This window comes from Chinchilla lanigera, unplaced genomic scaffold, assembly GCF_000276665.1.
Source record: "Chinchilla lanigera isolate Chin_1 unplaced genomic scaffold, ChiLan1.0 scaffold00024, whole genome shotgun sequence".
Classification (NCBI taxonomy): Eukaryota; Metazoa; Chordata; class Mammalia; order Rodentia; family Chinchillidae; genus Chinchilla; species Chinchilla lanigera.
The window spans coordinates 20,388,856-20,401,720 of NW_004955425.1; the positions used below are offsets into that span (position 1 = coordinate 20,388,856).

The window sequence follows — 12,865 nt, forward strand, 5'->3', positions numbered from 1 at the left end:
TACTTTGGCAATAAACAGATCACCTAACAAACAGCAGAGCTAAATCACACCTAGACCAAAGGGCCCTAACAGAGTTCTATAGATCATCCCACCCATAGCTGCAGAACACATATGCTTCTCTGGGACAGATCATACAACAACAAACAGTCTCAGAAAATTGAAAGTTTATCAATTTTCCCAACCACATTGCAATTAAACAATAAGTCAGTAATGAAAAAAACCTTGAAATTTAAACACCTGGAAATCAAACACTTTATTCCTTTTATCTGTTTTTTTGTTTTATTTTTTGTTTTTTTGAGACAAGATCTCACTATGTAGCCCAGGCTGGCCAAACTCATGGCGATCCTCCTGCCTCAGCCTCCCAAGTGCTGGGACTACAGGTGTGTGCCCCGATGCCCGGCAATAGCTTACTCCTGAGTAATCAATGGGTCATGGAAGAAATTTTAAAATTCCCTGAAACAAATAAAAATGAAGACACAACATACCCAAACCTAGCAACTACAGTGAAAGCAGTATTAAGACATAAATTTTTAGCCATCAACAACTATATTTAAAAAGCACAAATAAACAACCTATTACTATCTCTCAAAAAATAAGAAAAACAAGAATAAATCAAACCCAATATTAATGGACGGGAAGAAATAATACAGACCACAACAAAAATAAAAGACTGCAAAAAATTAACGAAAAGCTGGTTCTTTAAAAAAAAAAAACACCAAACCGACAAACCTCTACTCAAGACTTAGAAAGAAGACGGAAATCAGTAAAATAACAGAAGGAACGGGGAATTACAACCAACACCACAGAAATACAAAGGATCATTATGAATTTTTACAAAAAACTGCACCAACAAATGTGATAACCTAGGTCCTAAAAGACAAATTCCTGGACATACACACCTTCCTAAGACTGAGCCACAGAGAAATATAAAACCTGAACAGATTACTAACAAGTAATATGATTGAATAAATAATAAAAAGAAAAGAAACTAGATGGCTTCACTGGTGCATTGATCACTTAAACAAGTGATACTGATACTATTTTTCTTCACTGCTGGTTCAGGCTCAGGGAGGTAATCACGCTAGGCAAGCACCCTACCACTGAGCCACACTTCCAGCTTGCGATACACCTTAAATGACTGCAAAAAATAGGAGGGAATTTATCCAAATGTATTTTGAGGCCATCATTACCCTGGTACCAAAACCAAAGAAGGATCCAACCAAAGAAGGCTAAGAAAAAGGAGGAGGAATAATGAATGAATGAATGAATGAATGGGAGAGAAAGAGAAGAAAAGAAGTAGAGAGGGAGGGAGGAAGGGAAGGAAGGAAGCAAAAAGAGGAAGGAGGGAGGTGGAAGGGAAGAAGGGGAGAAAAGAGGATGACAGGCCATTATCTTTGATGAATGAAAATGCAAACCACTAATTAACTAAATACAACAGCACATCAAAATTATTCACCACAATTAAGTGGGCTTCATTCCAGAGATACATGGTTGGGTAAACACGCACAAACCAACAAATGTGATTCATCACCATCAACAGAACAAAAAACAAAAATTTATGTCCACAGATGCACAACATACATCTGATAAAACTCAATATCCTTTCATGATAAAAATGTTGAGCAAAAAAAAAAAAAAAAGCTGAACAAATTAGATATAAAAGGAAAATACCACAATATGATAAAGGTCATATATAAAACACCAACATCTAACATTATACTAAACAGGGAAAAGCTGGAAGCTTTCCCTTCAAGATGCAGAACAAGATATGTATGCCCATTTTCACCACTTTTATTCAACATAGTACTAGAAGTCCCAGTTGGAGCAGTCAGGCAAGGGAACTATAGGATACACAAATTAGAAAAGAAGTATAACCGTCTGTAGATGATGTGCTCTTATATATAGAAATCTTCAAAGACATCACAGAACTAATGAAGTAAAGCCGCAAAATGCAAAACACAAAAATCAATAGCTATGTACCAATAACAAACTATCTGAAACAGAAATGAAACAAATAATTCCATTTATAACAGCAAAATTTCCTCTAGAAATAAATGCAACCAAAGAGGGGAGTGATCTCTGTGATAACAAAAACTATAAAACACTAATGAAAGGAATTAAACAGAGTACCACAACATGCAAAAAAGCCATTTTCACAGACTGCAAGAATCACTATATTAAACTCCCAACACCACTCAGAGAGCTCCAAAGATTCGATGCAATCCTAAACAAAATATCAATAACAAGACTTAGAGATGTAGTTCAGCATTTGAACACTCGCCTAGCATGCACAGGCCTTAAGTTCAATCCTCAGTACCACTAAAAACAAAACAAAAAAACTGTATTCTTCACAAAACTAGAAAAAGCAATGCTAAAATTTGTATAGAACCACACCCACACGCTCGCAAACAACTAAAGCCATCCTGACTCAACAAAACAGGGTACACGATGTCAAAATATGCTACAAAGGCATCTTAATCAGAACAGCATGGTACTGACATACAGACACCAGACCAGTGGAACACAGCAGAGCTGAGAGCAGCGGAGCTTTCATAGTAACACACAGCCCCTGTGGCGTGCCTGCCACAGGGTCAGCACCACTGGCCGCACCACTGGCCGAGAAGTAAACCCGCACCTACAGCCAAATGATTGTCAACCGAAATGCTAAGGACATGCACTAAGAAAAACAGTCTTTTCAACAAAGGATGCTGGAAAAATTAAGACACCCGCAGGCAAAAGAATGAGACAGGACTCTCATCTCTTAGCAGTTACAAAAATTAACTCAAAATGAAGTAAACATTTAAATGAAAGGCCCAAAACAATGAACTACTAGAAGAAAACAGGGGAAATGCCTCAGGACACTAGAATGGGCAAGAAGAAAACAGGAAAAATGTCCCAAGACTTTGGAAATAGGCCAACAAAACCCCAGAAGCACAGGGAACAAAAGCAAAGAGAGAATTACCCCAAACTAAACAGCTCTGCACGACACAGAAAATGATTACCAGTATAAAGAGACAACCTACAGAACTGAACAAAATATGAGCACGCTATACATGTGACAGGGCATTAACACCCAGAATATATAAGAACCTGAAAACTCAATAGCTAACAAACTAATTTTAAAACTGGCAATACAGTAGATCTAAGTAGACATTTCTCCAAAACCACAAATAAATGGCCAAAAGGTACTATTTATGAAAAATGCTCAACATCACTAATTATGAGGGAAATGCAAATCAAAACTACAATGAGATATCACCTCACTCCAGTAAGAATGGCTATTATCAAAATGACAAAATAATCATCATGCCTGCAAGAATATAAAGAAAAGGGAACCCTGGCCCACTGTCAGTGGGAATGCAAATAGCACGGCTATTATGAAAAAGAGTATGGAAGTTTCTCAAAAAATTAAGAAAACAACTACAAAATCTAGCAATCCTACTCCTGGGTACATAGTGAAAGGAAATGAAATCAGTGCATCAAAGAGACATCTGCACTCCCATGTTTATGGCAGTACAATTCACAACAGCCAAAAAATGGAAATAACTTTCTGTTAGCTGATGGATGGGTAAGGAAAACATGGTATGTGCACATAACAGAATATAACTTAGCTAGTAAAAAATAAATAAAATCCTGCCATTTGTGAAAAATGGACAGAACTAGAAATCACCATACTAAGCGAAGTAGGCCGGGCACAGAAAGACAAGCAGTGAATAATCTCACTCGAATGTATAACATAAAAGAGTTGATCTCACAGAAATTGAGGGTAGAATGGCACTTATTCTAAAAGGGTGAGACGTGAGAAGCAGGGAAGGACAGGAAAGGCTGATGAATCAGTACTCCGTGCAGTGAGCCACGAGTAGGGTTCAAGGGTGTGCTACTGCACAGTGGGTGACTACAGACAACAACTGTGTACCATCTCACAAAGCAGGGTTCTGCAGTGTTCAACATAAAGTGACAAATGTTCAAGGAAGCAGATATGGTTAACCTAATTACACAACATATATATGACCAAAATGTCACACAGCATCTCATTAATACGTAAATTTATATATATCAATTTTTAAAATAAAATTAATTTTTAACAAATCCTTTGTCTAGTGAAAGACATATAAATGCTTCTTTTCAATTTTTAAAATGAGTTAAATGCACTTACTAGAAAAATAAAATGAATCAAAATAATTTTTGTAAAAGTATATACATATATATGCAAATACAACATGAAGACTCCTAATCAAATCTGAGAAGAAAATCAGTACTCAAACCTCTAAAACAGACATTTTATAAAGTTTATATTTCAAATAATTCTTCAATGTTTATGCCAAACACTTTAATGGCTCTGCTATCACAAATGACCCATTGAAAAGAAATGAACTGGGGCTGGGATATAGCTCAGCAGCAAGCCAGCACCTGCCTGACAAGCACAAGGTCCTGAGATCAATTTCTAGTACTGAAAAAAAAAAAGAAATGAATCATTTCTTAAATGAATTTTAACTAGACTGAAAATTTGTACACAAAGTATAAAACCTGGAAATAAGACTTATACACCACTTCCCTGAAAATCTGTTAAGATATTGTAAGCACAGCGAGGTATTTTTAGTCGTGTTTCTAAAAACAAAATTCTAACAACTAGTAAATTTGAGGGATGACAGCAATAAATATTTTGCCAGTGAAGCACAATTAACAATTTTCTGTTTCCCAAGTATCTTAAAATCCCTAACACTGGGGCTGGGACGTGCAGGGTGCAGCACTTTCTTCAGTAGTCCTGGAGAACCAACCCCAGGGTCTCGTATATGACAGACAAACACCAAGGCAAAACTATCGTGAAGCTACATCTTCAGCCCTTTTAATTTTATACTTCAGAGTCACACACTAAGCTGCCCAGGTTTTCTATTCTCAGCCTCTCAATTAGCTGGTGTTATAAGCATGTGCCACCATGCCTCGTCAAAATAAATTTAAAAGAACTTAATACCAATTAGTTTCTTCAATCTTGCAAAATTTAGGCTAACAACTAATGTAGTCTTTACCATTAAGAAATACAATAGGCTGGGATATAGCTCAGTGATAGACAGTTTGCCTAACATGTATGAGGCCCTAGATTTAACCCCTAGCACAATCAAAAAAACAAAGCACTAGTTTTTCTTTTTAATCTAAAATCGTTCTGAATTTTCGAAGGCTAAAATTAGGCAGGAACTGCAAAACGTTCAAAATGGAGCGTCAAGAAAATAAACTCTATTACTGATCAAAATGCCAACTCAAGTAAGTTCAAAAACAGCTGCATGTACTCAGAATCATCACCATATACATTCTGCTATAACTTCACTGCATTCTTCTAAACTTTGTAAGGATAATTACATATCTCCCCTCACATTAAAAAATAGATTTAACTTTTTACATATTCAAATGTAACATATTCTACATTTCAAAAAAATCTAGCCAGAAATTCAAGTTTAGAGACTACTGTTGCTAAATAATTTCAATCTTTCCCCACGGTTAGTAATTATTAAAACAAAATTAGAAGAGAAAATTAACTAGAAAACTAGTAAGAATTTCAGCTATGACTTATTCATTTCACATTCTTTAATTTTGGTAACTCTTATCTACTGGTGTTAAAATGGATTTTCTGGAAAGAAAGGATTCACCTAATGTGCAGTTTTCACTTTTCCAATTACTCTCACGAAAGTTTATAAACACTGATCTTTTTAGAACTCTACTTAAAGACAACATAAAATGTACAAAGCCAGCTAAAACCACTAAGACATTAGAAAGAGCCCTACACCTAAATAAATTATTTGGTATTGAAATTTTTTTAAAAAGGAACAAAATTACTAAAAAGCCTTTTTAAAAATATGATAATATCAGTGAAAAGTACATGTGTCATATGTATATGTCATATGTCATAACAAATCAGGTTAATCATTAAGAAAACTGAAAAGACTAAATAGCAAAAACACATTAGCATACAGTTTAAACTTAATATAGATGTTTAAACACACACAAAAAAGAGCCATTTAAACCAAAGGAGTCAAATAAGTTCTCTTTCAGGTTCCCATCAGGTTCAGAGAATAATACAGACAAAAATTCCTGATATGGACTGGGGTACGAACAGCTCAATGGTAAAGCCCTTGCCTGGTATGCAGAAGGTCCTGGTTAATCACCAGCACCACAAAGGAGGGGGGTGGTGTTCAATTTCTCATTTGGCAACTTCAAATAAAATTTTATATCATTAAGTTGCCTTAAAATTCACCTTTCTTTCCATTCATTATTCACTGATATATTACTGACTGAAATCTTTTACACCAGAAATGAACAGCAACAAAAAAGTATGAGTATGTGACTGAAAGAGTAAAAATAAAGGAAACTGGAAAGTTTTGCTATGAATCATGGTTTTGAGAACACTGACTTAGAAGTCCAGTATATAAAGTTTTTTCATCCTAAAAGCACACAGAATGCTTAAATCGTGAATGAGAAACCCTGTTCTACAACATTTACGAGGCAGGTGCTTATGACCCTGAACCATGTCCCCGGCCCTACAACAACCGCCCAGAGGAGTAGGTCAAACTTGAGGCACTGTGCTTCTGTGGCTGCTCATCCAGGTAATGACCACCTGGTTGCAAATTATCATTTCTAAATGAAATAAAAACTGTAATGACTGGAAAAATTCAACTTATTGAAGGAAAAAAATTTTTCTCCCAATATTACCATCAGTAAGAGACTTAAATCAACCAGGAATCTGTTATTTGTTATTGAAAAAGAAACAAGCAGGAAGAAATTTGAGGATCTTACAGTTTTGTACTTAGAATACACTCAAGAAAGAAAACCTGAATGTATTCTATCCAAAATTCTCAACAAACAGAATAAATATAAAATGTGGAGTTACAAGCTCTTGTTTTGAAATTTATTAGTTCCTATGCTCCATTATTTTGCCCTGCTTCCTAATAATTAACTTACCAATGTTAAAAACAAAATAACATAAATGTATAAAATGTGCTAATAGAATAAGTCTAAAATTGGTTTAAGAATACCTTGGTTCTCTGAAAAGTTGCTTTGTCCCTAAACTAACAGTAGGAAGAACAAAGAGGTCAGAATCTGTATAATTTCAGTTTTCATTATCAAAACAATGACCATGCCCTACATAAATCCACAAGACTACGAAACTGATGAAGCTTTACTTTAAATTTTTTAAGTAAGTTATTTTGCCACACTATTATGTACTTCCGTAAGTTGCATAAAAACATACAACCGACCAATAATTAATAAAGACTTCAACAGATGAAGTACTTAAGCAGAATGAATAGCCTGCACCAATGTGTACTAATTTGTAAAGCAGGTGTTCCTCATTCATTTTCTTTACAAACATAAATATAAATCCTATTGCTTATGGAGAAAATAAGACTATGTAAAAATAACCATCCAATCATTAGCTAAACCCAAATTATAATCAAGAAATCATCTAGTAAATTCTTACAAGATTCAAAGAGGAGCGATAACTAGGTATCAACACTTACACGCTCACAGTAAGCAGAATGATTTAGACAAATTGATTACAAAAGATTAAGGACCCTCTTTGTGGTCACCTTTGTTACCTGGGCACTCTGATACATTCCTCTGATCCTAGTAGGCCAAGTTGTCCATCAGAATCGAGACCCCAAGCATACACCTGGCCCTTGTCATTAAGTGCTAATGTATGAGCTTCTCCACATGAAACCGCTACAATATTTTGGGCATCCAGGGCAACAACCTGCTCTACAGAACAGAAGCCAAGAAGAAAGACATTAATTCTAGTTTTGAATTTCCAATGAAAATAAAATATATTCAATACTCATTTTATATAAAAAGCCAAGGAAATGATTAAACAATACTAAATACAGTTATTTTGAAAAGTCTAACAAATTTATGTTTGAAATAATTTTCATTGTGGTAAAGTACAGATAACATTATATGGTGTAATCCATGCAGAATATTAAATGAGCTAAACATTTAGGGGAAGAACAGTTCATAAAGATTCTTCAGAAGTATTGTCCACTCAGAACCAGGAACAATAAAAGAGCTCAGGTTAAAAAGGGAATCATTTGAATAACCTAGGCTGTTTGATTTTTTTAACCATAAAAGTATAATAATTAACATATATAGTACACAGACAGTACTATGGAATAATTCTGAGGTCAAATAACCTGAATTGCCTTTTTTTTTTTTTTTTTTTGAGACAGAGCCTCACTATATAGCCCAGACTGGCCTCAAACTCACAGCAATCCTCCTGGCTTGATCTCCCAAGTGCTGGGATTACAGATAAGCACCACCACAGCCAGCTGAACTGGCTATTTTTGAGTGGAAAATCATTTGTTTACAGATCTCAGAAATAAAGCATCTATTAAATATAAGGAGCAGAGACCTGAAAGAAGAGTATGACCATAAATGATGGGTTCACTTAGGGACTGCCATTTCAACATTAGACATAAAACCTCCGTATGTTTTAAACAAGTTTTAAACACTTTAAAATACTGGTCCTTGAAAAACTGCCAGGAGCTAGTCACTGGCAAGTCAATCATACAAGTTAAATCGCTCCTCTTATCTCTTTAGTTTCCCTGAGATGTACAATGCCTGTCAGTGTTTCACTAGTCCAAGTTAAACTGGCTTTTTTTTTTTCTAAAGATGCCACTTAATTAACTTTGTTTTAGCTTAATAAGAAAGCTGTTAGCTGCGGGTACTGGTGCATGCCTATAATCCTTGCAATCTGGCAGGCTGAGGCAAAAAGGATTGGACATCGGAGTCCAGCCTGGGAAACTTACTGAGCTCCTGTCTCAAAATACAAATTGAATGGCTAGGATTGTAACTCAATATGAAGGCCCTGTGTTCAAACCTAGTCCTCCAAAAAGAAAAAAAAAAGCAAGGAAGCTGTTTTACTGTCTTCAATAACTAAAAACCTTGTGTTGGAAGTGATTAAAACTGGATCACAGTCAGGATTTCTTGGCATATGTCAACTCAGTTTACAAACGTTGCTGTTTAATAATAAAACAGACAGCATTAAGGAGACTGACATTCTTGCATATAGAGCAATTCAAGTATTTTCTGCATTACAATCTCGCATTTCCGAGTAGATTAGCCCCAGATAGACTGTAGGAAACTGTACAACACTAATGATGTATCATTTTAAGTACTTACCTCAAAGTACTATTAAGTTCCTAATTCCTAAGGCTAGTGACTAGCCATTACACTAATTTCTCAAATTTTGTATATATTTTTATGTTTTTATAAAATTACATTGTCGAAACACAAAAACAAAAAAGGAAAATAAGATATACTGTCCCAGAAAAGATCAAGAAAAAGGATTTAAATAATCTGCTTGACTCAACAGTCCTATAAATCTTAATTATGCAGAAAAAAGTTACAACATACAGTATAAAAAAATGCTACCTCTCACAGAGGCTTCCATAATACAATCTTCAAAATGAGGCAGGATTAAAAAATAATAATAAAAAGGACACAAGGAAAATCAGAATTTGAAAATTGTAACTAAAAACTTAAAACCTTCAGTTTAAGGACAAAAAACTTACTCAAACCTTTTTCTTTTCCAGGAAAGTCACTCAACAAAAATTGTCCTGAGGGCCTTGAAGCCTGAAAAGTGGGCTCTGGTCTGCGCTTTTCATCTGTGAATTGTACGTCCTCCTACAGGCGTCCTTCCGCAAGGAAGCAGCACCACAGCAGGGCAGCACATCTCAACTTTATACGACAACAGTTCACACAGAACACAGACCACCACATGGGCAACCAGACAGAAATACAAACCCAAGGTCACCCACCCCTAAGGTCCCGAAATTATACCCAACTCTGGATCATGAAGTACCTCCCTTTCTCTTGAGACCCACACTCTATTTCTTTGAGTGTGTACTTTTAAATTTCTGCCTAATAAATCCCTTTATGCCCCCCTTACTGATGTGCCCTGAAAATTCTTTTTCCAAGTTGGGAGTCAGCGAATCTGCAAACTTATTCTATGGGTAAGGCAGGTTTCGGTTTCCCATCTCTACTTGGGAACCTCCTTGGCCCCGGTCCCAGGAAGAGGGATGGTATGTAAACACCAAGGCAGAGATAGGCAGTGTAAACCTAAGTAATGACCCAGACCACCATCAACTAACAAAGGAGCAGCTGTGGCTATACCTAGACAAAAGGGAGTTCCACTCAAAGACTGTTACGAGAGACAAAGAAAGGCATTATTTAGTAGTAGAGGTGTCAATTCACCAGGAATACTAAGTATACATACGTATGCTCCCAAAACTGAAGCATCACAATAGGGAGCAAATATTAATGGACATGAAGAAAAAGGTTCTGCAATCTCCTTTCAACAATGGCTAAATCAACCATACATAAAATTTACAAGGAAATACTGGATTTGAACTGAACTTTAAACATAACAGTCTACATATAAATAGTAAACATACACAGAACTTTTCATCCAAAAGCATAATATATTTTCTTTTCCAGTGCACATCAAACATTCTCCAGGTTAGACCAAACAATATGGCAGGCACAAAATAAGTCTTAAGAAACTCAAGATTTAAAACATGTCTGGTATTTTTTTATACTGTAACTATATGAAACTAGAAATCAGTAACAGGAGTAATTTTGGAAAATTTACAAATATGTGTAAACTAAACAACATGCTCCTGAATAACCAATGGGTTAAAGAAGTAATCAAAAGAAAATCTAGAACATGTCTTAGGACGAACGACAGTGGAAACCCAACCTATTAAAACTCATGGGATATAACAAAAAAATTTCTAAAACAAAGTTTCTATCAATAATATCTGTATTAGAAAAATAAATCCCAAATAAACAGCCTAGGATTATGCCCCAAGCAGTTAGAAAAAGAACTAAATGCAAAGTTGGAAGGAAAATAAAAATAAAGATCAGAACGAAAATAAATAAAACAGAGAACACAAAAGCCATAGAAAAAGAGCAATAAAATTGAGTTGGTTCTTTGAAAAACCAAACAAAATTGACAACACCTAGCTGGGTTAACTAAGAAAAGAAGATTCAAATAAGTAAAATTAGGTATGAGAGTGGATGTGTCAGAAATAAAAAGATTCATAGGTATATTACAAACAAAGCAGATGACAAAAAGTGGATAAATGGAAAAGCAACTGTATCAAAATTCAATTGATGCCACATATGGTGATGCACACCCGTAATTCCAGCATTTGGGAAGCTGAGGAAGGAGGACTGCCGAGGCCAGCCTAAACTACATAGTGAGTGAAAAGCCAGCCTGAATTGTACAGCAAGACCTTGTCTCAAAAAAAAAAAAAAAAGATTCAATTGAGATGAAATATAGATAGTGCCCAACTCAGGAAGGTTCGATTTAGGATTTTTTTAACTTTATGATGGTACAAAAGTGACTCATATTCTGCAGAAACTAAACTTTGTATTTTGATTTTTTTCCTTGCAAGCCCAGCGATCTTTTATGATGCTGAGCATGGCAGACAGCTGCAGCTCACCTTCAGCCACACAGTTGTGAAAGTTCCTAAGCAACATTCCACAGTGTCCTGTGTCGATAAACTATGACGCTCAACAGGTTTGGTATATACTAAATCCATTTCTACCATGATACTTTCAACTTTTGAAAAGATACACTTTGGGAATATATACACATCGTAAGTCAAGGAGCACCTGTAATTTAGCTTGAACAGCAATAACAACTTAAAAACCTTCCAACAAGACAGTTTCACAGCTGAATTCTGCTGAATATTCAGAGAATTATTACTAATACTTTTTAAACTCATGCAAAAAACACAGAAGAAATCCTTCCAAACACATTTTACAGTGCCAGCATCACCTTGATATTACACCAAAGACAAAGGAAAAGAAAAGAAAACTACAGGCCAAGCCTCCAGTGGACATCAATATAAAAACCCCCATAAAATAACGTATCAAATTCAACAACACTTCAAAGAGATTACACATCATGAGCAAGTACGATTTATCCTTAGTGTGCAAAGCAGGACTGGGTGTTCAGCTCAGAAGTAAAGTACTCCGGGCGTAACAAACCAATCAATGTGACACATCACATTCATTGGTGATCATATCAATGCAGAAAAAGCACTAAAACTCAGCATGGCTCCTGCATGAAAATGTAAAAGTCAAAATACAAAAACTAAACTGCTCAATATAATCTGGGGCATTTATGAAAACTCCACAGCTAGGACCATCATCAGTGACCCAAAAAGAGTTTTCCTGAGATACAGTAGAAGGCAGGAAGGCTCACTCTCCCCATTTTTTTTCAACATAGTAATGAAGTACTAGCAACAGTGATTAGGTAAGTAAAAAATAAATAAGTAAACGAAAGGCATCAATTACACACACATACACACACACACATACACACACACACACACACACACACACAGTTAAGACCTAATAAATCCTTCAGTCAAGCTGCAGAATATAAAATCAAAATACAGAAATCAATAGCATTTCTATACACAAATAATGAACAAAAAAGAAAGAAAACAATCACATTTATGGTAGCATCAACAAATTTTTAAAAATGCATAGGAATAAATTTAACCAAGAAGGGAAAGATTTGTACACTGAAAACAATATGAACATTGATTAAAATAAACTGAAGATGACAAAAATGATGGAAAGATATCTCATGTTGATGAAGAATTAATAAAAATACTGATGAAATGACCATACTACCAAAATATAGATTTAACACAACTGCTATCCCAAAAAAATCTAATGGCATTCTTCATAGAAGAAACAACTCTACAGGTAATGTGGACCCACACACAAAAAGATAACCACCAAAGCAACATTGAGAAAGAAAAAGAGACACCATCCACGTTGGAAGTGTCTCAAAATTATACTA

The 12,865-nt window shown here is 35.3% G+C and overlaps 1 protein-coding gene across 7 annotated transcripts in view; it reads right to left on the reverse strand.

Annotated features, from left to right (window-relative positions):
• Nucleotides 1-12,865, reverse strand: part of Herc4 (HECT and RLD domain containing E3 ubiquitin protein ligase 4) — a 107,891-nt gene that overhangs the window by 78,592 nt on the left and 16,434 nt on the right. For all 7 annotated transcript variants that reach the window (XM_013514842.1, XM_013514844.1, XM_013514841.1 and 4 more), the window contains exon 4: nucleotides 7,587-7,746. In XM_013514842.1, coding sequence (XP_013370296.1) covers nucleotides 7,587-7,746 — 160 coding nt within the window. The remainder of the gene's footprint in view (nucleotides 1-7,586; nucleotides 7,747-12,865) is intronic.